Below are 27,343 nucleotides of genomic sequence, written 5' to 3'. Positions count from 1 at the left end.
CATTTACAGCCTGTGGATATTTTATGCATTTACAAAAAACTGTAAATGACCTCACTTATATATCCAACTGGGCCCCGCACACTTCAACCAGGGAAATTAGCTAAAAATGCACTGAAATCTGTCATGTGTATTTCCCCCCCAAAAAAGTTCAAACCTGCCAGAAAATTGTGTATTAATGTTTGACCCCATCGCTCCTGGTGAGCGGCAAAATTTCGTGGTCTTTGAACTACATTTTTTGACTTAAAATGATTGTTATACATTCAATCTCTTTAAGTTGTCCAGACACTCATTCTGGGATCTTGCATCTGACTCCTCTGTGTATATTTGCTGAAATGTTTAGAGACATTGAACTGTGAAATCTCCAGTTATCAATGACCCGACTGCCTGTCGGAGTGAGAGCATACTTCGGAAGAACTTTTTGCAGAAGACTCAGTGGTCTTTGTTGATGTAGAATGGACACAGTGGCATGTTTATGACAAAAAAAAATACACTAACATTCATAATACAGCATCGCTATAACAGCCAGGTATCCTTTTCCATTGAGGGCCTGACCCTTCCATTTCCCACTTACCAACAAGTGATCACTTACATCAATCTTCACTGGATCAGCTCTAATCATTGCTCTCTTGTGCTTACTTTGTATGGGTCGTTATAATAATGACAAGATACATAGGTGTGAGATGTTTGACTTCAAGTTAATTATCTGATAAATGATTACTGCATCCAACAATGTAGACAGCCCAAGAAAAAGATCACGAGTCTCTGAACTGGATCACGGCTGGACTGGGTGGAACTGGGTTGATAGAACCACCACTTGCACATCAGAGGAAAACAGCAGACAGGATTTCCACACTACATACGAGCAGCTGGAACTCCTGGGCGAAGGAGGCTTTGGATCTGTCTTTGCTGGTATCAGAGGAGAAGATCATTTCCCTGTGGCGATCAAACGTATCCACAGGGACAGGGGTCACCTCGCAAGGCGGTGAGCAGACACTCCCTCTTCAGGTGGTGATCATGCTGAAAATGGCCAAAGGATCAGAGGGGAAATCTGCAGCCATTGCACCGCTTGATTTCTACGATTTGGACCGGGAGCTCATCCTGGTTCTGGAACGTCCTGACCCCTGCCAGGACCTCTTGGAATATATCAATCACATTTCCTGCAGGAAGCGGCAGGTGGAGGGGAGCCTTTGAGCTCCAGTTTCTTCTATATATTATATAGTAATTATGTTTACACTTTTCATTTCTTTATTTTTATGTAAATACATGCTTTTTTTTATCCTGCCCTATGTTGAGCCATCTGCAATGACATTTTGTTCCGATTGCACTGTAAGGTGAAATTTGAACGACAAATAAAGAAAGTCTAAGTCTTAAGCCAGCCCCTCCACCTCTGGACTGCCTATTATGTAAGTTGTATACAGGTATACAAGTTCACCGTCCTTCTGACAATATAACGGATGTCATGAAAATAGAAATTATTCACTTAAAATATTCTCTCCAAGTTGAACTATTTTTTGGTACTGAATAACTTAAACAGCAGTTTGTGTGGTCTCTTGAAGTCCATCAGTGAGATGTTTTTTGACGTGCGTCACTCATCCAGTCAAACACTGCACAGTGTGAACCCGCGAGGAAGCTGTGCCACGAGTTTCCGACGGATCAAGAAAAAAAGTTACCTCGTTCTCCTGACGTAACATACATGTTTCTACTGGCCACGCTTCCCTCTGGGCACCGGGCATGTAACAGGCCGCACGAGGTGGTTAAAAATTCATCATGTCGTCTTTAATTTTACAGTCACAATCATCTGTTTTCTTTCCAGTGTCTTAAAACCATAAAAAATAAATATACATTATGTTACAAAACATTTCCAGTGTCTCGGATCAATAAAAAAAAAAAAAAAAAAAAAAACCAAGGACATTTATCAACAGCACTGATTACAGGAGGGATTGTACAGTTTGTGTGGTACAAAGGCATTCAGTGAGTGGTAAACAAGACTTTAAGTCGCATTAAAGTAGCTGCAAAATGCATCAGAGTTGGCATCACTGAACACTTTGGACTCAAGATACAAATATTCAGCATTGAAGACAGACTTTTGATGTTGATACTGATTACTTTTACATCTCCAAAGACCAAAAAAATGCTTCTTCTTTTTTTTTCAACTCTCTCTGCAATACTGAGTTAAAAGTGTCATGACTTTGGTAACCAGGAGTGGTTCTTATCGGACAAACAGGCAGGATGGACACTGGAAAAGAAAGCGTCAGGTTCATAGTGCTCCTACAGAGGGTGAACTCCTCTCCATTCCACATCATTAATGTTCACTCGGGCCCATTCTGGGTCACTCACACACACAAACATAGCAGTCTTTCATGCATTATGTGTGTCTGTGTATGCCAGAGTGTGTGTTACAGAACCTGAAAGCCCACTACAGGCTCATGTGTAAGGTGTTAGTGGACGATGAAGGCACGCGGATTATTGTCCTCAGTTGATTAAACCAGCACAAGTGATTTTCACAATCGGAAAATGTTCCAGGTGATTTTTAGTTTTAGAAGCTTGTTCTCGCTACTGCTGAAGTACAAAATAGATTATTTCTTCTCCACCTTTAACAATATCTACACATTAATTACACTCTAAATGCACTGCATTGAGAGGCTGGGGAAGCCTTTCTGAGTAAAAAACAAAAGAAGGAAAAGAAGAAGAAGAAGAGCACTTGGTGTGTGTGTGTGTGTGTGTGGGTGTGTGTGTGTGATAGCGCTGTTTCAAAAAGTAAGTGAGACCACGTTGTGTCGGGTTGATGTCCAACGTTTTAAGGGACTTGTAGTCCTTGAAATCCTCTTGGAATACAAATGTACCAGCATGTATCTGAGTCTGAGTTCATGCGCAGTGATTATACATCTGCCTATCTCCACGAGAAAGACGCTGTCCAAAAGTATTGTTCGGTTTGCCAAACTTTATAACCACAACATCCTCAGGGCTTGCAATGCATCCTGGGGGAATTCTTCATCTGTCCGTCCCCATTTACTGCAGCGGTTTTGGCACACGTGGTTCCATCGCATCCTCTCTCGGCACAGTCCGAAACAGCGTTCCCTTTATTATTTCTCACATCTTGTTCATTTCTTGTCTGCGGCAGTCTTAAAGTCTGCTAATAATACTGCTCTCCAGAGAGAGGGAACACAAGAGGAGGGCGGGATGGACAGGTCGGCACCCATCCGTCTTCGGTTTTCCTTTTATTCCCATCCTCTTCTTCTCCTCCCCCAGCAGGTTCTTCGCTCCTCCTCTCACAAGGGCGGGCTGGTCTGGCTTTTCCTAACAGGTCAGATCGAAGTCTCGTTACTGCCACTGTTAACGGAGGGAGGGAGTGAGGGAGGGGTGGAAGGGGGGTAAAGGGAGGATGCAGGATGGGTAGGTGCAAGGAGAGGGAAAGGAAGGGGAGAACGTGCGATGTCAAAATGGATGCAGGGATGCAGGAAGTCATCATGCAGCATTTAAGCAGGGTGGTCATATTATTCATGCTATTGGTAAAGGAGTAGTTTGACATTTTGGGAAAATGTTCATTATTCACCTTCTTGTGGGGAGTTAAAGGACAAAATTGATACCACTTTTATGTGTGTGCGCTCCATATGAAGCTACCAGCGGGAGCATGTTAGCTTAGCTTAGCACAAAGCCTTGAAACGGGGAGAAACAAGCCCGTCTCGGTCCAAAGGTAATGCACACTAATTAAAGATGCAATATGTGAGGAACTGACCAACTCTCGATTTCATCCTCCAAACAAATAGGGGGCAGCATATCACCAGACTAACCGCTAACTGCTGCTGAAAGTAACCTTCCTTAGATAGTTAGCTCAGTTAGCAGCTAGCGGTCTGGACTGGGAGCTCAGAGGGATGTCAGCACAGGCCAGTGCTAACTGGTTAGCATGCTAACTTCAGTGGATACCTCTGCACTCAATACATTTAGGTTTTTGATATAACGTTAAAGATTCTTATTTAACATTCTGTCGATAATTTTATGTTTTTAAGTCAAATTCATACATTTTGTATCTTTTACATATTTTACTTTCTTTTTAGTCGTATTCAGTTGTTTGTTAAAGCTGTGCAAAAAACAAACCGTGAGAAGTGAGCTCCGATATTTGAGCTCAACTAAGCTAACCAGCTGTCGCGCTTGCTCAGTATGAACCACACAGATATGAGGGTGGCATCAATCTTCTCGTCTAACTCGCCAAACTTTCCCAAAATGTCAAACTGTTCCTTTAACTTTGGATCTTTGATGGAACATGCATTATTTCATCCGTTGACATAAAGGCCACTAAAACATGTTACCTCGCAATAAGTGTTTCAAAACTCGTAAACTCTCTATCAAACTGACTTTGAATCAATTTTCAGGTGATTCAAATCTTACAAATAAAATGACAAGGACTGCCATCGTAACATCTTCACAGACCAGTGCTCTCTACGAGACTACTCACTCTGAGTCTGACTCGTTGCCTCCGTTGACCGTCCCTGACTTCAAGTGCATTGCCACCCCCCCGTTGGTCTCCCTGTAGATGCCCGCCGGTGGAGGGCCGACAGGAAGCTGCGGCCGTGGGGCGACAGGGGGCTTGATGAGGGAGCTGTTTTCGTGGTTGCCAGGGCGCCCTCCGTCGTTGGAGTCCAGCGAGGGTGGCCTGGAGGAAGGTGTTATGATGTTGACCGACGAGGGAGGCGGGGAGGAGGTGTTGTTGTTGTGCGGGGGTGGGGAGGTGATGGTGGGGGGGTTGTAGTCACTCAGCTTCTCCCTCAGACGGTTCTTCATGTTCTTGTCGCTCAGCGGAGGAGGGTAGCTGATCTTGTTCTTTAAGATACCTGGGGCGGACAAAGAGTTGATTACAATGTAACTGAGACAAGATCAATACATTCAAACAATTTGAATTTCAAGGAGAATTCTCCCCTCTTACCTTTTCTCTGCTCTGGTTGGTGGTTGCTGTTGCTGTTGGGTTGGCTGGGGGTGGCTGTGTCTCTGGCGTTACCGGGCGTCTGCTTGTCTCTCTCCTGAGCGGCCTCTCTCTCTCGTTCTCCAACGTGGTTGAGCTTATTTTCCGTGTGCAGCTCCACGTTCACTTTAGTCTCCACCCTCAGCTTGTCTGCGCCGCCGGGGTCCTCGCTGTCGCTGGCTGTGGTGGCCTCCGCTGGCCAGTAAGGCCTCACGTGATTGGATACTGAATCCACTGTGGGAGATCATACTTTATTTAAGATACCTGGCTACATACTTTAAGTCCTTTCTCATTTTATACCAGTTTTCTTAGGTTTATATTTTTATGTTGGGTGTCACTTGGAAATGTTTACTTACTGTAATATAAAGAACATTTATTTAGATATACTGCCCTTTGCTGCGGCACCTCTATTCACCCTCTGTCAGCAATTTCAATGACTTAATATACTATGGGGTGGTTTAATGTATAACAATACGCCATTTTCTTTAAGTTCATCATATATTTTGTCATATATGTTAACACTTAATGTCACTCTGAAAGCTAAATATAGCTGTCAGATAAGTGGTTTGAGGAAAAAATGTCAGGTGTATTCCTCTGTGTGTATCAGAATGTAATGGGAAAACTCGAGCGTTCAGCTGGACAGGACCACCCGTATACCTTTAGGTGTGCTGTGAACGGGCTGCCTCTCGTTGTTCCACTTGGGTTTGACATCGATGTCGTCGTCCTCGCTGTCGGAGGAGTGGGAGGAGGCGTAGGAGGAGCTGTGTTCGTCCACCGACAGCTCGCTGTCTGAGTCAGAGTCTGATGGGAGCAAGGAGGGAAGGTAGAAAGGTTAATAAAATGCACAAAGGCATACATCTTTATATGCAGGGCTTATTTAGATGTGTTACTAAATAGGGACCGCCACTCACCGTCTCCCTTGGTGCCGTTCCTGTGGAATAGAGGTCCATCCAGATCTGTGTGTCCTTTAGCGGTCCCTGAGGAGACACTGGGCTTCTGGCCAGACTCCTCCCTGGATAAATGCAGGCAGAAAGGAGAAAGGGAGAGAGAAAAGGTGGGGGCGGAGATTAAGAGGAGGCAGAGAGGGGAAGTACAGCGTCCATGGTTAAGTTAATTCAAGCCCAAACTCGTGGTTTGCGACAGCTAATGTTTGACAGCTGAAGCACCAGGCGTCTCTCATTACAAAACTTCTGTGGCCAGCTTCAAGGAAGACAAAAAGAACGATTAAAATCGAATCATCAACAGAAACAAAACACCGACTGATAACGAAATAATTATAGTTAAACCTACAAACGCTCCATCATTTTTTAATCCAAAATGCAATAAAGATTGCAGCAGCTGTCTTTATCTAATAAAATATAAAGACAAAATCTTCCCTCCCCTCTTCTATCCACCTGTAGTCGTTCATTCCAGGTTGGATTGATTCGTTGGCTGGAGGACAAAAACGCTACTACAGACTCTGACCTGTCTGTAGACGTGCCAACCGCCGCAGGGACGAGATATGTGTGTCTGTATTACATTCCCACTCAAACAGGTACAGTCCTATCTCCCCCTATTTCCCAAGTCTCTCTTTCTGCCCCTCCTTTTTCCCCCTACTTATTCCTTTTGCCTTTCCCAAACACGTCACGCCATCCCAACTCTTCCCCATAGCCCTTTAGCTCTCAGTGACCCCAGTGTCAGCTCGCATTACCCAGATGACAGTTTTACGATCCGCGGCGTACAGTCAGACCTAACCTCGATTCTGTAAAAGTCTTTTAAAAACGCCAGCTATATGTAACTCTACTCCGCTGCGATGAAAACATGTCGGTGAAACACGCAGAAAACATAAAGCTGTACAAGGTGCTGCAGGTGAGATCAGCCGCGGATGAAAAAGCCTGGAAGAGATAGACCTCAAATCCTTCGAGAGATCGATCAGATATACACCTGTCCTGAAACAAAATCGCCAATTTTCTCTAAAGCACTGCCAGGCTTAGTTGCATAACATTTACAATAATGCAAGTATGATACAAGTGTCATAAGTTTTCCTTTTTTGCAAATGACCCAACATTGCTAGTTGTGAAGAGCTAGCATGGAGCCGTGGAAACAATCCTACATACTGTATATACAAATTCAACTAGCCTCTTAAACTCTAATGCTGTCCATATCAGTGAGAAACACGTTATAAAATATATTCATAGTTCTTCCAAAATGCTGAACTTCAATACACTAAGCTGCCAGTTTATTAGCACCTAGCTAAAACTGCATTAGCTAAAATGCATGATGGCGGGCTAGCAAGTTGAAACTGGCTAAACATAGTCATACTGAGGACATGTTACTGACACGTGCTTTAAAAACTGCCTAAAACTAGAAACTAAAAGAGTCAGCTGTACAGCAGCTTCCTTTCGAGATTTTAGCTTTATTCAGACATATGAACAAAATGGCTCCCAAGATCCCTTGGGCCAAATATCGTTTGAGCTGTACTGTGTATTGTGTAGCTGTATCGCTAATTGTATAGGCTGGTACACTGCGTTTTATCAATGGGAAATTTAATGCAGCAGGTGGTGAGACTCCCAGAAAGGCTCCGAACTTTAATTGGTTGTTAAATTACAACAGAAATAAAAATGTAATATTTTCTTACATCGGAGATACTGCTGGTAGGCTAAATGGTATACTAAAGAGCGAGTGTGGGGCAGTAGACACAACACTACTGTATATAAACCAGGTATATATGAAAAATGTTTGTTGTATGTTAAGGAAAAAGGAACACCTAGCTAAAACCGCATTAGCTAAAAAACAGGATTAGCTCAAATTTGTTTTGGTGTACCTAGCTTACATTAATACAGTTTATTAGGCTAGGGAAGCCATTTAACAAATCCTACGGTAACTTCATGATGGTTATAATGTACAGTTGTTGTCAAATATCTTGTGAGCAAAGTTAGCAGTTTAATCTGTCAATGCCTACAACACAGAACAACATCACAGCATGTGTAATGTGTATAGGTCTAGAATAGGTACTGTGTGGCTTTTCTAAGAGTTCATGTGTATTTTCCTGATGATGTGTGTGTTGGGTTTTGCAACAAAGCCATGCGCCATGCGCCATGCACCATACAATGCAGTTGCCATTCTGTGGCAGCATACATGAGTGGAAGAAAAGCGAGAAATAGCCTCAAAATGTTGGAAAAATCGGCAAGTTCACTTATTGCTTATTGAGAAGAGAACAAGGACAAGGTGACAGGGTGTCTGTGTCACTGTAGAGTGTGTGTCTGTCCATCTCTACGTATATATATATATATATAGGGGCTTTGGGTGTTTTAGTGTGTGAGATATTTGATGCATCAGCAGACATGCAGGGAGGAGAGCTAAAAAAAGACAACATAAGCCAAAGTCCAAAGAATCTGAAGTGGAGGAACACACACACGCACGCAGGCATGCACACGCGCGCACACACACACACACACACACACACACACACACGCACACGCACACACACACACACACACACACACACACACACTCATCATGCGGCACTGTAGTAGAAGCAGCCATGCAGTCAGTGAGCGTGATGTACCTGAGTGTGTAAGCCAGGTAGCTGCTGCGGCTCTTGGCTGACCTGAGCGTGCTATCCAGGGAGACGGTGGACTCGCCGATGCCCGAGCGATACAGCGCGCCGTCTTCAGTGTATGTGTTGTTGCAGTTGAGGGAGCGCTGAGGGTGGAGGGATGAAAGGATGGAGGAAGGGGAGGAAACAAGAAACAAAGACACAGGAATATTTTGTCTGATTTTTGAGAGCAAACGATGAAATGGCAATGAAGGTTTACATATAAAGTGACAAAAAAAACAAACAAACTACAGTGCATGGCGATGTCTGTTTACTCACTGTGAGCAAAGAGGCCCTCGTGGTGCTGGACTCGTCTGGTGCGCTCTTCTTCCCCATCAAGACGTTCTTGAGGTTCTTCCTCACCTCTTTGTTGAAGATTATATGGAAGAAGAAGATGAAGACTCCCTGTGAGAGAAAACAAGAGATGAAGAGACGCATTATAAACACCGGAGCAAGGAAGACGCAGATCAACACACGAGCACGAGTCAGGATTATTGAATGGCTGGCGATCGCTGACGTGGATCAGCGCGATAATCTACGCTTCGTTACCTGCAGGCAGCTGAAGACGGCGAACAGGTAGTGGAAGGTCATCACGTCGCTGTTGACCGCCATCAAGCCGAGCAGCCAGGTGGCGCTGATGAGCAGCAGCAGGAGGAAGGCCATGCGGAGCGCAGGACTGAGGAGGGGGGAAACACACAGGTCAGCTTCGCCGTTGCCAAAAATGTACGTATACTGTGTAGTAACTTTTTGGACGTTGTGCTCCGTATTGAATCATTTATGCGACACGTAAAACTTACATGGCTCCTGACTTCTCCATTGCCTTCTGCCTGCGCCCACACGAAGCCTTGGCAGCCAGGATGAAGATCACTATGTTCACCTTTAGAGAGAGAGAGAACAATTCACTTGTTATTCATAATTTCGATTGATTTACAATGATGTGAACGCCCTCGCTTGAATCGACGACCCTAACCATTGGTGTCTGAACACATTTATTCTGGTGAGACAAAAAGAATTGGCTGCCCTGGTATTTGAACTCGTGTACGTACCAGGACGACTACAAAGATGGGTCCTGCGAAGCTCCAGATCAGCGTGTCGTGGACGGAGAGCCAGCAGAAGTCTGGGTTGCCGTAACCCTGAGGGTCAAGACCTACTGCCAGACCTACACACACACACACACAGAAGGAACACAACGTAGTGTGAGTGTACAGTTTTACACCTGTTTACAAGAAATCGTCTCTCATCTTCCTCCCCGGTCCAGGTGCAGTTTTTGATCGAGTCAGGGTTTCCATCCACCTGCATCTCAGTTTCCCCCGCTATCGTCTGACTCACTCACTCATCACTGCCGTTTTTTTTATTTTTTCGCTCCTCGTCTGTTTGCCGTTTTCTTTTTTTTATCTCTCTCTATGCTCTGTAACGCTATCTCCATCTATCTCAGACTGCGCCTCGATCCAAATTCCAATCAATTACGTGCTGCTGGCATCAACACGGCCGGAGCATGTCAGTACACCGCAGAGCATTTAATCTATAACAGACGTCTTATTTTACATCAAAAAGTCAAAGAGTTGCAAGAAAACCAGAGAGACAATTAAAAGTGGTTATAGCACACAGCACATTATACACACACACACACACACACACACACACACACACAACATAGGAGCGGGTGTTACAATTACATCTTCATTTTATTATGATGATAGGTGCTTGAACCAAAGTGTCACATGTCACATTGGGCCAGTAAGTCTAGCAACTGATAAAGAATCAAACATGTTAATTTATCCGGAGCTGACGATGGAAGCGGGAGTGAGACACCCCGCTTCCTTTTCATCTCCGTGAGAGTGCAGAGTGCCAGGCAAAGCGCTCGTGAGAAAATTGCACCAGATAAAGATTTATGGGCCAAAAGGAAACAAACATCTCAGTCGTCCTGTAAACCAGAGTTTGTTTGGGCGGCGTAACTCCAGCTGTGTATTGCACAGTTTGCTGTGAGTCTGAGAGGAGTAGATTCAACACCACAATTAACTTGAATCTTTTCTTGTTACTTGATAACCGCTGACAGATAAACAATTTGTGTAAGGGGCAAGTAAAACAGGTTTGTGACCCGCTTGCCAGACACTGAACTCTGCCATGTCTTCCTGAACCATGCCAGAAGAGATCAGAGCACCAGCTTGCGGTACGTCAACATAACATTTCCAGCGGCTCGATGCTTTTTTTTAATCTTGATATTGTCCGAATAAGACACACTGTGGACATCCAGATAAAGGCCGTCTATCTCGCCGTGCCCCCTCACCCCTCTCATTCTCCCTCTGCCTCTCTTTCCATGATTTTCCCACGAGGATCACAGCCTCCTCAGCAGAGACAAGTCACAGCAGGAACGCGCCCTGACAGTCTGCCATCTTCCGCGGCTCCGTTTCTAAGTTAATGTGTTTGTGTGGGTGTGTGTGTGTGTGTCTCACCGGTGATAATAGCCGGTATGCCCCAGCCGATGGCGTAGTAGAACCTCATGTGGCCGTGGTTGATGTTGCGCAGCTCCGTCAGCATGCGGTAGATGTGCAGCCCCTCGACGAACATCCAGGCGAAGGTGCACATGTAGAAGTAGTGGAGGAGGATGGCGATCACTGTGCACACGAACTGGACGGAGACGAGGGAGAAAGAGAGAGAGAAGAGGGAAATGTGAGTCTGTGTAATCCACAAACAGCGGCTTTTGTTTTGTTTTTGTCGTCCTCGCTTTCGCTCCGCCGTCTATCAGTCGATCGGACTAACACCCAGTGAATCCATCCATCCATCCATCCATCCATCCATCCATGCGTGCATCCATGTCCATCTTCCATCTGCCCTTCTGGCATTTAACACACTTTTGAAGCCAAGTGCTGTTGATGCATGAGGATTTTTTAAAAATTAAGATAATACATGCCATTTATTATAAAAAAAAAGGAAAAAAAAAGAAGCCAGGTTCCAGCCTCTTCAAAACAAGCATTCGCTGTTTCTCTATGTCATAAATCACTGTAAATTTCCCGCACTTTACGGACTCTTAAATATTGCAGTAATGATTTCATCCCCACAATCTTTCACCTCCACCCTTTTTTTTATTTCCGCGGTCTGTTGCGGTGTCAGAGGACCGCAGTGTGTCAGGGGAATGTCCCGGCAGTTGAGATACTGTATTTTAGTAAACGCCGTGTATTGCCAGTGGAGATCAGAGAGAGAGCGAAAGAGACACTACTTTGACAGGACTATAAATCATCTCCATGGATGGCCCCGGGCACACACTCACACACACACACACACACACACACACACACACACACACAGACAGCATTCCACAGTCCTGACACAAACACACCTCAACACCAGAACACTAGACTGGAGGACATGCATGCAACACAAACATGAATCCAGAAGGGAGAAAACAAAACAAGAAAAAAAACAAAGGGACTAAACTCTAAACTCTCTCTTCAGACGTGGCTTCTGCTTTGAAAGAATAACAGAGGGGCAGATAACGCAGCATGCTGTTAGTCAGTGCTCAGGTCCTTGTCATCCCAGTCAAAACACCGTGAGTCAGAACATCACGACTGGGGGAAGAAGACAAAAACTCCCACAACTTATCTAGAATCGTGTAAACTTTGGTTTGAGCCAGTTAGTCACCTCCGATTAGACGAGCGGACGAGACCCGATTGGTCGGAAACAGCCGGAATTAACTCTTCAGAGGCAAAGCAGCGGTTCCATTTTTTCAAAAAGATTTTTTTGGATACACAAGTCTGTTATAATTCTCTCGTGTGTCAGGTATGTGGATTTGCTGCTGTCATCTTGTAACTGGGATGAGGTGTGATGTGCAGGACATCTGGCTGACAGCTGGGGGAATTCCCACCGTTGTGTGACAGGACTGACAGGTGGACCTGACGAACTTGTGATGTCGCTGTGCAGACATCTGGTTCAGCCAGACTAAAGAGAGACCACATAACCTTTGAAATATTACATTCCTCCTCTTCCATATGAAATGTTGAACTCTAAAGCAATAAAACGCACCGCCGCTCATTCCACACAGGAGTTTAGCTGCTTCGTCATTACTCGGCCTGGTCTGAGCAGGTCGTTTTTTTGGTTGCTAACCGTAAGCTAATGTTAGCAAACCAGTTATTTAACTGGCAACACTGAGCCACTTTATGACTCACCTGCTTTTGACTACTGTTGCAGTGTTTTAGCATTGAAGCATATCATATTATCTTACACTTGTCACATTAGCTGCTTTAAACATGATTTATTTGAAAGATTTGGAAATAAAAGAGCCAGGAAAGGAAGGCTGAGGACCTCGCTCAGTATGCATCAGGCAAAGTGCTGGCGAAATTAAAAGTTTATACGTTTTTAAGTATTAAAAAGCAAGTGATGGATGATGAGCAGTAATGATCCTCTACAAGCTAATACAGCATTTATGTCACCGTCAGATTTTCGAGTAAACACAGTGTCTCACCAAATGTCTCTCTCCCCCCTCCCCAAAAAACAAAAGGGGGACAGGATTACTAACCAATTAACAACTTAATGATGTTTTCTGTACTACAGACATGCGAGAGATTTATCAAGTGAAAACTAAGAAGCTGTTATGGAAACCTTTGCCAGGGACGACGGACCCGAGGCGTGCTTCTGGAGACAGGTACCAGTCGCAGCATGTCTACGCTACTGGCACACAGAGGCGTGTGTGTGTGTGTGTGTGTGTGTGTGTATGAGCAGACTTCAAAGAATCCACACACCTTTTTGATCCTTCACTGTACGTCTACATGTCTGTGCACACGCATGTTCCTGGCCGTTACTGTGACCGACCCAAATCCAGACTAAATTAGCTTATTAGCCCATTAGCCTTCTGACTTCAGACTCTATTTCAGCTGATATCCCACACCTCTTTAATTACAGAGGTTTACAGTAACAGTAAATGTCATCCAGCCGGGCTTGTGCATCAATAAAATCAACTTGCTGGTGGTTATATTTGGAGAAGGCCACAGCAACCAGTACATTCCTTACTATGAAAGTCATTAGTCAAGGAACAAAAACATAATCTGTCAAATAAAGGCAGACTCTCAGGTAGGCCTTGGCCCACTAAGCCCGGGAAAGCTCCTGTCAGCACCGAGTTAGACGGCCGCCCGCAGGCCAAACATACTGGAGGATGCCTGGCAGTTTTTAATTCAGTAACCACTGGAGACACACATCGTGATCCCCTCTCAGGTTCCACCATGCCATAAGCTTGTGTGTTCCCGTATCATATGTATTCGCGGTCTGCGATGTTTTCCATCTAAATGCCAAGGATGTCATTCTTCTTATGTTGTTTCTAACTACTGCACTTGTTACCCTCTTCTCCTGATTTAATGCAGCTCAAGCCGGTGAGAACAGAGAGGACGAAATGTCTGTCATGTGAGGAACTACTTAGCAAGGTGACTTTCTATCGCAATGTCAAAGGCTGTTTAACGCCACCATACTACATATTAACAATCCCTTAAACCACCAATAACCAAACAGGGGTATGTCTCCAGTTCCAATGGGTACATGGAAAGATTGTGGTAGTAGTACAAATAATGATTGAATGACAAATACATCTCCATTGGGTCCGCTGTAACAACGGAACACATGCAATTAAGAGTGTGTCAAAACCAGTTAGCAAGGAGGCAGAATGGTCTAAACTGTCATTTTGTTAAATATGATTTTTTTAAAAAAGGCTAACCCTCGCTAAAAGTAACAAATAAAAGGTTCAATACTTGGCTGGAAGTAAACAGCTAAGATAATTAGCTAAAACCGTTGCCCAAACTCTTCAACTGCACCACCGTCACCTTCGCCTTTTTCAAAACTTTTCAAATACCGGAGTTAGCTAGAATAAATAGATGGTAAAAATAGGGAGCTAAATAAAAGTGAATAAAGGCTTTTCAACTAGCCTAGTTAGCTAAAAGTTCAATGGTCACACTGAATGGTTCAAACAGTGCGCTAGGCGATAACAGTTAACATAATTTGCCAAACGTAATGAATAAATGGTTCAAAAAGTTAGCAAAAACTAAATAGTTGAGATAATTAGCTAAAAGTAATGATTTATTTTCAAATAGTTTGATAAAAATGGCTAAATGGTTCAGATAATTAGCTAAAACCAAACAGTTTAAATAATTAGCTAAACACAATGAATCATTTTTCAAATATATAAAAAATTGATGTGTAAATGCTTGAAATGGTGGATAAATGATTTAAATCGGGAACCAAAAGAACAGATAAACAGGTAAAACAGCCAAACTGTCACACTGTCTAATCAAAGTGATGGATAAATTGTTGAATTGTCCAACTTTTGCTACTCCAAGTGGTAGAAGTACAGATAGAAACCTGACAAAACCACCTCAGCAGACCGCTCAGCTGTAAGAAAATATAACTATAGTTCGAATCAATTGAAAGTAGAACATTTGGTATAGTTGGGTTCATTTGACAAAAAGTGTTGCAAACCATTGAAAAAATATGTTGTAGTCTCCACTGCTCAACGTTGGACTCACCGGGTTGTCCGTCTGATTGATGCCGAGCAGGAAGACGAGCTCGGAGAAGAAGAGCGCTGCTACCAGGTTCCTGTGGATGGCGTGGAGGTTGGAGCGGAGGCGGCGCAATAGGCACAACAAGATGAAGGTGAGGAGGAGGAGGAACAGGGAGACCGACACTGTGGTGTAGGTGACGATCTTCAGGGGGAGAACGTCGCCGTGCTGTGGAGACATCAAGACGTCAAGTCGATTTCAAGGCAAAAGGCAGAATAACAGCGAGCGTACTGGGATGTCTTTATATAAAGCTGAAATGACACTTCTCCTCTGCATTACCTCTCTCTTGGAAATGTCCATGAGCACGGCGAAGCTGGTCATGTGGTTACACTGACAGCTGATGTGGGTGTTGTTCCTGTTGAGCACCTCACAGCCTTTGGAGGACCAGCCGCCTGTGCCTCCGATCCTAAACACACCAACGCCAAAATGATGATAAAGTTAAGTCTCTCGAAACACTTTCACATAAACGTGGGTCTGTTTGTCGGAAGTCCAACTCACGCGATGGAGTGGTTCCAGAAGACGCAGACAGGTTTGGTTCTCTCCTCCGTCTCCAGCAAGGTGTACTCCAAGGTGATGGGCGGGTCCAGGATGGGAGGGAGGGGCGGACCCTCACTGTGCACCGTGGCGCTCACTATGGCCGTGTTGATCACCGGACGGTTGGGGAGCCTGGAAAGACGTTAAAAAAAAAACATAATTGAGTACGATTTTAAAGAATTAATCAAGTAACATGACTAAGGGTGAGATTTAATTTGCTTTTCATGGATTTGCTCCACAGATGCACACGCAGCCGCAGGCTCGCGTACAGCAGACCAAAGCCTGTTTACATTTCCTCACATTCTCTCTTATCCTTTATTCAACTTCCTCTTCTACTCTTAGAGAAATATTAGTCACTTTCTCTTTAACACATGTCAAAAATACATCATACTCCCTGAATCTAAACATATTCTCATAGACCTTTGCAGGTCCTTATAAGGTGGTCACTTCAAACACAACTGCTTTAAATATTATGGCATGTCTGAACATTAAAGATGAAATATTTTCACGTGACGCAGGTTTTTTCTTCAAAGGTTTACAGTGTGTGATGAATGGTATACACATTGGTAAGGGTATAGGGGTGAAGGCTCTCCTTTTTCCATCATTCTTCATCACGCTTGATATTTTGATCCCAGTAAAAATGTGTCCTGTTTGAGGGGAATGCTGGACCGTAACAAGGCGGTCGTCTACCTCAGACTCCTGCGGTCAGGGTCGTATCTCTCAGGGAGGAGCTTCCCCAGCGATTTGTACACGATCACCACGGCGACCGGCAGAGGGGAACCTGGGTCAAGATGGCGGCGTCTCCTGTCGGGCACCGTGTGCTCCTCCTCCTCCTCCTGCGGGGGATCGCTCTGAGCTGGAGGCGCAGGAGTGGGCTCTGCTGTGGGAGGGGATACTGATGGATAAGACCGGAGTTGTGTTTTGTTTTGTATTTTCAACTTGGAGCGTAAAAGGAGTTCTGACTGGCAGCGTTCTTACCTCTGTGGGCCTGAGTGCGGAGGTTGAACTGGGGGAAGTGGACGGAGGATCCGAGCTCTTGGGGGTAGGTTTCCTGGATGTCCTGGAACCGAGGCAACGTCGCCCTCTCCGGGTCCGACACATCCAGGTAGTCCACGGTCAGAACTAGATATCAGACAGGAAGAAGAGGAGACAGAGGCAAAGGATGAGGATGTAATCATGTGCCCCAGTGCCACACAGTGTCATTAGAGCTCTTCTACTCACTCATGTTCTCAGTGACGATTGTGAAAGGTTTCAGGTAGGTCTTCCTGACGTTCTGCGCCAGGGTGTTGGCGTAGTCCTCGAAGTTGCGGAGCAGGTGGGCGGTGCCACCTTCGGTCCTCTGGATCTGCTCCCAGTGCTCCTTGTTTTCAGGATCCAGGATGGAGCTACCCGCTCGGATCAAGTTCTGGAGAAATCCACAAAAATGGTAGATTATTGGAAGTAAATATCAAGGAGACGGGTAATAAAGCAATGGAGGAAGTATCGGATCGGAACAGTGATGGATCAGCCAGTGGAGGGCAGTGTGCCACCAGTGCTCCAACGTTAAAGCTTGAAGTTCTTTTTACATTATTCAAACTGAAATCAATCCTTTTTTATAAAAACTGATCAACTTTCCACCCTGTTTTCCTTTTCTACCTCATTGAACTCTGCGTCCTTCATGGCGGTGAGGTCGAATCCCGCCTGCCGGCTCTCGAACTGCAGCACGTGATTCAGCAGCTGGGCGGCCGTCTTCACGTCGTCGCCATAGTAATGCGGGGTGATATTGGTGGCGCTGTGAAGCATTCGCACAATGGTCTTGGAGCGGTCGCTGCTCATCCTTGAACTGTTGCGGCGCAGGTCGTCGTTCTGGAGGGTCGAGGGGCGGGAAGAGAACGAGAGCGAGCGGGTCAAGGCAAAGGAATACTGAGTGGGTGCGGTGAAACATAATAGAAATTGGTCAATCCCAGGATTAGAGGGACTTTGAGAAGCTCAGGCCTGGAGTATTAGGTTCAGGTTCAAACATAATGGGTGCAATACTTTGTGTAAGTCTCCTGTGGAGTTCATCCTATGAAATTTCACTTTGTCGGAGACACTTCAGCTCCCTTATAATGCAGAGTTTCTCAAATATTAAGAGGGAATTATGCAATGTACACCTCATTACAGAGGCAACAACTGTCTGATTAAAACTTAAAACACTTAAAATACTGTCTGCCTTTACATGTTGTAAAAAAAGTAAGTAAGTACTTTGGAAATAGTTACATTTTTAGTGCATTAAAGTGGTTCTGAAATGGTGTCATACACCACAGTGTTCACGGAGTATCCAAGCAAACATTAACTCTGTCAAGAATAGAAGTAAGCCTTGAAAATGTGTATTATTCAGTAAGATATGTTTAGCTGAACGCAACAGTATGAAATGCTGTTATTTAGTCTGGTACTCACCAGTTTCTTCAGGTGGGCGAAGGTGACGGTGGTGCAGTTGAAGAGCTCGGGCATCAACCAGCCTTTCTCATCGCTACAGTGGCGGATAGCAGTACCTGAAAAACATTTTATTTATTTTTTTTTTTTTAAGTTAAAAAAATGACGAAATAACCCAAATTTACAGAATGTGAATCAATAGCAGGTTTGACATTATGACGTCTATGTGTTGTGTTGCAGAGATGTCCTCTGCTCCAACAACCTCTATGCAGGACGACGAATCCCTTATTTAAAGCAACATTATGCAGATATTGGCATTTTGTGTGATTTGGCGCCCCCCCCGACAGTTTCTGAGTGCAACACCAGTGCCGTAAATATAAATCCCAAGTCTGTGACAACTCGTCAGACGTCATAGAAGTGCTGACTACACACACAACTCATTACAGACACCATTCACCCTATTACAAGAAACTGTACCATCAACAGGAATCTGAAGCTGTTATTTTAAGGTGAACGTTTTTAACAATCTTGCTTTAGGGACACTTCCTCTCTTTAAATATTTCAGGCTAAACTGACTTGTTCCAGTCTGATTCAGCTTGAGAGAAAGACTTCATCCGAATGCAAGGTCTCTTCAAATGCTATTGTTGCAGAAGAAGCAATGGCTGAAGGACTTGCCAGCTGGAGCAAAGAGAAGGCGACGGCCAATGTTAGCAAATAAATTCCCCTCTGAGTCTTGGGGAGACGACAAAGGGGCCACCATGGTGACGGCTGTAACCAAGGGGGTAACCAGGAAAAGTGGCGGTGCTTTACTGGGAACAGGTCAGTGAACTCGAATCTTGAGTTCAGCTCGACTTGTCTCGCTCCCTCGCACACACACACACACACACACACACACACACAGCTGGAGGAGGAGGGCTGTTACTGTCAGCTCTTCATGTACAGTAGCTGGTGTTTTTCCAAGAGTCTCCACAGACAAATCTGTACATGACTGGGGGATAGGGAAAGGTCTGCTGGATCGACGGACCAATCGGACAGCCTCATTACCATGTTGTTGAGCTTCACAGGGAGAGTGTGCTCATATGCCTTACAATACATCAACTCACAAGAACACAGAATCCTGTGCAGCTTAATGTAATCACTGTTACTCAATAACTGTTAATGCTTTGGCACAGAAAGACTTTTACTATGTGACTTTTGAAACAAGAAATAACATAATCTCAGGTGTAGTAATGTTAAGGTGATAAAAACAAAACACACCCTCGTTTAATGAAACACAGCTGTGTTACAACTGAGTGTGGCTGCTACTGTATTACTCAGTCTGGTACAACCAGTAGCTACCAAATGTTATCTTATGTTAGCTAATGTTAGCAAAACTTTAGATAGATATATTGTTCTATGGTGCTCAGTTCGGACTCTTTTCCATTTTGTTGTTACTGTTGCACCATATTTTAGCATTTTGCCAAGTGTTAGCATTTAGCTCCAGCTTTTGGTGGCTAATATTAGCTAAGTTTAGGCGGATGTTGTTGCGTAAGTAACATCACTGAGTCAGCTAGCTTAAATTATGGTACTTGTGTTAACATACATAACAAAATGCCAAACCATTCCTGTGACTCAAACATTTTCCAGTATTGGTGTGATAAAACTTTAACTCGATCATGAATTTGACCTCAATTTAAACTTTTAGGGGCCCCTGAAACTCTTCTGCGCTCTCTTAATGTGAAGTGGACCACACACTGTTTTCACTACATAACTGAATAATTACTCCACATGTTACTTTTGTCATCAGAGGGATTTAGAAAGCACTCACCAATGGATCCTTTGGGACAGTTCATGGCGGCGGGGCGTCCAAATTTGGTCTTGGGCCACCAGATGCCCGCGTCGAACGCCTTGGGACAGCCCTCGTACACAACTGCGGAGGAAAGGGCGCACAAAAAAAGTTGAGACAGCATTACGTGATATCTTAATTGGCTCTGAAAGAAGTGCATCCATCTGACTTTTTACCACATAAAATTTCACTTCAAAAGATAGCCGTCTGCTTTGGCTCCACCGCAAGACGCCGCCTAGCCGATCCACTCCACCTTATGAAACAGCCAGACAGACCGGCATAGTAACATTCAGCCAAATTCAGGCTGCAGAGCCCTTACACAAGCTTTTATCTCAGCATGTCTGGGTTAATAAATCTCTGGGACAAACCAGGCCTGTTGGCTTGTTTGTGGCTCCTCTTGTAATCCCTGTGTTTCATTAACTCTTAAGTTCTACCTCACTGCTACGACAGACACATAAGTAATACATCTTTTACTTTTGAATTAATAAGCTCATTATGTATTTACAGCTTTCAGTCTTCATCTATCAGCTATTTTCACTTTTCACTCTTTTACACCATACTTACCCTTTTTTAAGGATCACTTCTACTAAAATACGAGACATGTCATCATTAGTAAAGGCCGTGGTGACACTAACCGCAGACTTCCCTGGAGACTCTGCTGTGTTTGGTGCGGAGCTGACAGATCGGTATGAGGCCTGCCACGGATGGTCACATCTCAGTGACCCGCGGGAGATGACCAAAGTAACCTCACGCTCGTTTCACTCTTCCGTCGTCACTCCCTCACTCCCTCCTTCCTTGCAACATGATCTATCCAACTCTTTAGATCTAAAAAATATCCTGAATCCACTTCACCAAAAATAAAGGAAAGGAGGAATCGGGGCATCCTTCTTCTAACAAAGAGAAGCACGTCGCCACAAAGAACTTCCGTCCATTAAAAGTCTGATCACGTCCTGAGAGTTTGAAGAGCTTCATATCGGGTCAAACAGCAAACACGCTGACATTGGTTTCTGTGAGGGGACTTTGTGGTTTTGTCTTCCATTCATCTCTACTGTATTGTGTGTGTTCAGTCCCACTGCCAACTTAGCGCACTAGCCAGACTCGCCTCTTCTGCTTGACTGGGTGGCGACAAAGACGCAAAGTTAGCTCAACTGCAGCACCAGCAGATGTGAGCGACACTATTTGTCTCCCTCTGACACTTCATCAGTTCACTGGGGGCTCCCTAAAGGAATAACACACCCAACTTGTGAGATTATTTTTTTTTCGCTACTGTCCCTGTCATGTACACATTATTTTTGAATTCAGGAAAATGTATCTGAATTCATGGTTTCACTTCGCACAAACACTTCATTTGAAAAAAAAACGCAGACATGTTACATTTTAATTTCAAAATAAGTGCTGGTTTTAGTTAATCCCCATTATCATTATATCAAATTAATTGATTTAATGTAAGTAATAAATGCTCTTTTGCTAATATCGGTATATTTACAGAATTCATATTTTCAATCCCTTCTTGACAACCTTCAGAGCTACACTGTGGAAGATTCATCTCCCCATTTCTTGCCTCAAGATCAGTATGTTACTGGAAATCACAGAAAAATCCCTTGTAAAGACACGTAATTACAAAATATATAAATCCACACACCCTCGCATCCCAATGGAGTGACCTCAGCGAAGGGGTTATCACAGCGGTTACACTGACGACCGATGACTCCTCCTTTACAGGGGCACTGCCCGGTGACGGGGTCGCAGGTTCGAGACTCGGAGCCAACGGAGAAACACTCGCAGGGGTAGCAAGTGTCCTCGCCGTCGGGACGGTAGTGGTTTTCCTGCAGGAAGAGGAGACGACATAGATGACTGATTTTATAGTTAGCTCAACGGAAGTGAGCCATCTCTAAGGTCATGAGTAAGTCTGTGTAGGTTTACAATGATGACATGATGATGGGAAATGCTACAACAAACTGACTCAGCAGTGTCAGGTACACATGGTTGGTTGGTTGCTCCTAATTAGCCAAATGATGTGTTTTTACCTTGCAGCGACACTCTCCAGAGGTCTTGTTGCAGTCTTTATGGAATCCCCTGCTGGTATCACAGTTACAGGGTCCACACATGGGCGTGCCCCACCAGCCTTGAGGACACGGCTTCTCCACTCTGGCACAAAAGACAACCACACATTTATCAAAGCGACTATAATTCATATTTTTTTAATAACAATATGAGAGGGGTCATTCCTGCCATTGGACCTAAAGAGATCAGCCGAATCTGTAGCTCTCCTTGGTGCGACGGAGCTTACGGTTTTGGTTCACTCTCGCTGCTCTCATAGCATTCTTTTTTTGCCACAGCAGGCAGCTGTTTCAATTAAAAACCTCTGCACACTACCTGCCCTGCACCAAAAGCTAGACAGGCACAGTTAGCAACTAAACAGTCACATATTTTACTCAGGAGTTGGTGGAGACCAAAAACAGAGCAAAAGGACAGTGACATTGACTTAAATTCACCAGGTGACCAGAGACACAATTCCAAATGAATGCTAATGTTGCTCAGTAACTCTTAGCTGTTAACTGTTCATCATATGAATTCATGAAGTTTATGGCACGACATTGTTGTGTAGGAAACAGCGCACGTGCATCCACAATTTAAGTCGAAAACAGTTGATGCAATTTCTGAACGACCAAAAACAAGTAAATAACAACATCCTGAAATGGAACCTTAAAATTGCATATTTCTTCAAATGACTAATTACACATTATGTATTCAGCAGCTAGTGATACCAGATATTAGCCCCTGTTTTTACTCTCTTACACTGTGAGTGAGACTACATTATAATTAAATAATAAGACAGTGGTGTTCCCTTTCTATGATAGCATTATTTAGTTACTGTAAGGTGAAAGAGTAGACAAAACTGTTTTGGTAAAATGAGGAAAATAATAATCTGTCTTTGGGGCAACATGCAGGAAGACCAGGTCCCCTTTTGTAGTTTCAGCACTTTTGGAATTTAAATAAAGTTAAAGTATCATACAAGCAAAGTGACGGCTGATTAGGTTTTGACATGTTACCGACATGGCATCAGCTTGAACAAAATACTCCACAAATCTGATAGCTGACTATCTGCTAAATTTATCTCCGACTAAACGCTCCTTGTCGACCTGAATCTAGAATAAACTTCCTCTCCGCTTTCAAGTCGGCGAATCAAGTGTGACCTCCTCATACAAACACACACAGACTTTCTTTTCTCTCTCAGGAGATGCGATCTGCGACCGAGCGATGCGATCTGATACGGGGACGAGCGGCAGTATGAGGGCAGCGGTGACTAAACGCCTATGGAGGACCAGCGAGGCGTGGAGGGGGAATCCCACATCCTGCTTAAGACGGGGAGCGATGCGTGTCATGGGGGGGTCGGGGTTCAGGGGGAAACGGCCGGTTCTCGATCAGGGAAGGATAATTCACGTGAGCGCTTAGACAATGCTGACAGTGCAAACCACTTTCAGAACACCACTTTCTGTGCTCAGTTTAAGTTCTGGTTATTTCTTTTTTTGCTGGTGTGATCTTCCCTCTCCCTCATGCACACAAACACTGTCGAGCTCAGATTACTGAATAACAACGCTGCTCGGAAAGGATTCGGCAGGCTGGCAAAATTACAAAAAGAGCAAAGGCCCAACCGAGATTAGTGGACTTTGTCTCCGTTGAAGGAAAAATCCATTTTTAGTCTGCTTCATTCTAGGATGCTGAAGGACTGTCTGCAGGTCTTAGGTGTGCAGAGCTTACCTCTCCAAACGGCAGTGTGAGATGCAATCTGCTTAAGTGATCTTAAGCAAAGACCTTGAGCTACAACTTCTAGCCTTCTGATATCACTTAACCATCAGCTTGGTCATTTTGGATTGTGTCTATTTGCTGTAGAGCAGTGGTTCCCACACGTCTGCATGTACCGTGGGATTCTGTTAGAACCATACATCATCGATACAATCTACAACTATTCTGAAAACCTTCCAGGAAACGTTTTTTTTTAGTTTAACTCATGTCTAGTTGTTGCTGCTTCTTGTCAATTAATGTTAAATGAGTCGACATTTGACTAAGACTAAGATATTGACTAGCAAGCCTACAAGCGCTCTGAGTGCTACTAAAAAAATCTCAATTTAAAGTTATGAACACACACGCACCCACAGAGGAAGGGACCTTACTTGTTTTCACAGTACTGGCCGTAGTAATTCTGTCCGCATTCACAAGTGTAGCCGTGGGAGGAGCTCGGTTTGCGGACGCAGGTGGACACGTGCTCACACGGATTCAGCTGGCAAGCATCCACACACTCGTTACCGAAATAACCTGCAGGACACGTAAAAAAAAAAGAGAAACAAAAAGAGTGAGGAGTGACATTCGAACGCTAATGAGCCGCAAATTGGGGTCGTTCGAGCTTGTGACGGCGCGTGTTACCTGGGTCGCAGACACAGGTGTGTGTGCTCCAGTCGTCGCTGCATTGGCTGTTCTCAGGGCAGATGTTGGAGTCGCAGGGGTCGTCCAGGTCGCAGCCGTCCTCCACGCGGATCTTCAGACCCTGAGCCATGTTCACGTTGGCCACGTTGGTGGACGTCTCGCCCATGCGCACACCCTGGTGGCGGAGAAGAGGAAAGAGCGGTAAAGGAAAAAAGAGAAAACTGACGTGATTTTTTTCCATTTTTTTAAATTTGGTAAAACTCACTTACCTGTATGCAGCCAACGAATCCTTTGCTAACGTGGTTGTCCGCTCCAGGCAGACCTCCGACATGAAGGGTTTGCAGCTTCAGTCCTGGGAGGTCATGGCCGATCTCTACCGACCTCTGCTTAAAAACACAGAATGGATGATTGATTTCTTCCTGAAAACTCAACCCTTGTGTCCATCCTCGTCTATTTACGGGGTTATTGCCTGTACCTGGTAAACGCCGTAGTCCAGCGACACAGCAGCCATGTATTTAATGTCCTTGCCGTCTTTAACGCTCCTCAGTTCTACCAGCAGGTGGTGCCACTCCCCGTCGTTGACCCGAACTTGGGGGAAGCTCAGCGACGCCACCAGCTGCTGTCTCAGCAACACCTCCATACGCACCTGCTGCTCACTCACCTGGAGGGCCGGAAAGATTTGTTGCTATTATATGTTGACGATGGTGACATTTTCATCGACAATCATTTGTCGGGGAAAGCACTTTACCATGAGGTTTATGGTGGAGGCGGGTCCGGCGTTGGCCTGCATCAGGGTGCCAGCGGGCTGTCTGGTGCGGAACATGAGGCCAATGTACCAGGGGACAGCGACGGTGATCTCCGGCTCGCTCCAGGAGACCAGAGCCTGGCCGTCGAAGAACTGAGGGGATGGCATCGCTGCGGAGGAGAAGGACAAGAGTAAGAATCAGGTTGTCGGCAAAACACGATAAAGATGTGTTTAGAGGTGCTTTGGATGGTAGGTTCAAAATAAATCTATGTGATTCCAATAAATTTATAAGGTTCAGACTTCAGAGATTTGGAAATAGTAGCACTTTTTTGAGATAAAGGCCACTACCTCTGTCTTGTCACGTGTTCAATTTGAATAAACATATAAACAGTAGCTTTCAAATAAACTCGATAGATTTTCAAAACATCAAGATGCATCAGATTTCATCGGTTGGTTAACGTGCTGAATGTGATATCCTGCGGTCCCAGTTTGATAAAAAGAAACAAACAAAAAAACGGTTTTATCATTTCATCTGATGTGATATAATCCCTACTTTATATTTTGGGATTACTACACAGTAACTCCTCGGCAAACATCCAGTGTCTGGAGACAATCAGAAAATCCACTGAAAATCCTACAGACACGACGCAGGGCCTATCCTGTAAGCTCCTGTGCGCGTCGAGAAGAGAGATCAAGAAACACGACGACAAACACACCCACACCACACTCCACAGAGGGTCCACCTTTCAGCACGACGTACAGTAAGTGCTTCATCCTGTGTAATCTACAGCATAAACCCTGTATGTTCTCAGGTCCCCGGGGGCAGAGGTTTCAACAGAGGACCTCACGAATACACTCAAACACAAGCTGTAATTATCAGACAAAAGCACATATTTGTTCCGCGTAACAAGTAGCTACAGTGGTTTCAGTAGGAGTACTTCAGCAGAGCTCGGTCCACCAAAAGCGAAAACGACAGCTTCTTTCATTTTCTTATTAATTTTATCAACAATCAGCTCTAAAGAACACAGCTAAAAGAGTCCACCGCCTGGCTAGCAGCTACGTGGTGCTGTATCCTGTGAGCATGTTAGCATGCTTCATCAGTAGGCTAACATGCTCATGGGTGACAATGCTAACATTGATGTTTACGTTAGCCAAAGAGTCTCTATAGCAAAGAAGAACCCATTACAAGATGTGGCAATGGTATGAAATGGTAAACACTTCCCGTCAAAACGTTAACATTTTGATTTACGTTACGTGCCGTTAATCTGCCAGTTTAGAATGCTAGCTCCAGAGCTTGCAAGAGTGTGTTGCTGAGGCAGAGTCAGACCTCTAATGTGAAAATGTCACATTATGATAAGCGGCTTGTGAAAAATAGGTGGAATATTTACTAGGCCGAATGATTTTTATTTAGCCATTCTAAACCTCAGATCTTTTCACCTTTTCATTAAAGATTGAGCAAACATCTCGTGAGCTGTGTTCAACCCAGTGAATTCTGCCGTGTCAGAGCAGTTCAACAGCTTTGTTGAAGCCACGTCCCAGCAGAACTCAGTCGGAGTCTCTTCATACTGTATCTCAACCTTAACAACTTTATTACTTTCTTTTGTGAACACACCTCAAAAATATGAACTGATGAAACAGGTATGTGGTTTTAACAATCCTTAATTACTGCAACAACCTGTCTGACACCAGTCGAGGGATTAAAATTTGACTTGTACTTGTCAAAACAAGCTAATACCACCCATGATATGTCAAAGTCTTTTTTCAATTTCTGACATGCTCATTATTTAGCCTGACTGTAATCTGCTTTAAGTTAGCGTGTCAGCAGCCATTCCTCGTCTTTAATAAACCGTCTGTACCACTGAAACCTGACCTGACAGAATTAGGAGCAAAAAAAACGTCTGACCGGGTCGGTGACTTGCATAGGATTTTAGTCGTTTCATGTCGGCCCAGTCTGGATGACTTTGGCGGCGCAAAATAAACGATAACACGTCTCCGGTTTCTCGTGTGGCAGCTAGGTGCGTGAAGCCTCAAACCAAATGTGTCAACAAGCGGCTGAGCAGCCAAAAGCCTCTTCCCGGCCCGCTGTGATCCCGGCCCAGTTCAGATACGGGATACTGGGGGCTGGCACTGGTTGGGGCGGCTACCTCATAGGCGACGGGGTGAGGAGAGGAATTCACACCTTTCGCACATTGTTTGGAAGCTCGCCCTGAAGGAGGAAATCAAAGTTCTCTCCTTACTGCAGAAGAACTTGAGACGGGTTATGGAGTGTAAATAACAACACCGCTGGCGAGTGCGTGATGCTTTAAGGTTTCGGCGGTTAACAGGGAAGCACTTAAACTACCCCCTCTGT

The 27,343-nt window shown here is 44.6% G+C and overlaps 1 protein-coding gene across 8 annotated transcripts in view; it reads right to left on the bottom strand.

Moving 5' to 3' along the window:
• Positions 1-1,754: 1,754 nt before the first annotated feature.
• Positions 1,755-27,343, bottom strand: part of celsr1a (cadherin EGF LAG seven-pass G-type receptor 1a) — a 96,563-nt gene continuing 70,974 nt past the window's right edge. For 2 of the 8 annotated variants that reach the window (XM_030440397.1, XM_030440403.1), the window contains 27 exons: positions 24,997-25,163; positions 24,724-24,909; positions 24,518-24,631; positions 24,249-24,423; positions 23,999-24,140; positions 21,851-21,971; positions 21,466-21,649; positions 19,806-19,907; positions 18,023-18,117; positions 17,240-17,449; positions 16,826-17,009; positions 16,583-16,726; positions 16,295-16,499; positions 15,569-15,736; positions 15,350-15,476; positions 15,038-15,238; positions 10,988-11,162; positions 9,581-9,693; positions 9,332-9,411; positions 9,084-9,210; positions 8,814-8,939; positions 8,505-8,641; positions 5,869-5,969; positions 5,615-5,758; positions 4,922-5,191; positions 4,454-4,829; positions 1,755-3,297 (listed from right to left, as the gene is read on the bottom strand). In XM_030440397.1, the coding sequence (XP_030296257.1) occupies positions 3,270-3,297; positions 4,454-4,829; positions 4,922-5,191; positions 5,615-5,758; positions 5,869-5,969; positions 8,505-8,641; positions 8,814-8,939; positions 9,084-9,210; positions 9,332-9,411; positions 9,581-9,693; positions 10,988-11,162; positions 15,038-15,238; positions 15,350-15,476; positions 15,569-15,736; positions 16,295-16,499; positions 16,583-16,726; positions 16,826-17,009; positions 17,240-17,449; positions 18,023-18,117; positions 19,806-19,907; positions 21,466-21,649; positions 21,851-21,971; positions 23,999-24,140; positions 24,249-24,423; positions 24,518-24,631; positions 24,724-24,909; positions 24,997-25,163 (4,202 nt within the window). In that variant the 3' untranslated portion in view covers positions 1,755-3,269. Of the gene's footprint in view, positions 3,331-4,453; positions 4,830-4,921; positions 5,192-5,614; positions 5,759-5,868; positions 5,970-8,504; positions 8,642-8,813; positions 8,940-9,083; positions 9,211-9,331; positions 9,412-9,580; positions 9,694-10,987; positions 11,163-15,037; positions 15,239-15,349; positions 15,477-15,568; positions 15,737-16,294; positions 16,500-16,582; positions 16,727-16,825; positions 17,010-17,239; positions 17,450-18,022; positions 18,118-19,805; positions 19,908-21,465; positions 21,650-21,850; positions 21,972-23,998; positions 24,141-24,248; positions 24,424-24,517; positions 24,635-24,723; positions 24,910-24,996; positions 25,164-27,343 lie in introns of all 8 variants that reach the window. The other 6 variants (XM_030440396.1, XM_030440398.1, XM_030440401.1 and 3 more) reach the window with 6 other exon arrangements.

The sequence above is a fragment of the Sparus aurata genome, chromosome 14 (genome assembly GCF_900880675.1).
Source record: "Sparus aurata chromosome 14, fSpaAur1.1, whole genome shotgun sequence".
NCBI lineage: Eukaryota > Metazoa > Chordata > Actinopteri > Spariformes > Sparidae > Sparus > Sparus aurata.
This window is presented reverse-complemented; position numbering and strand designations above follow the sequence as displayed.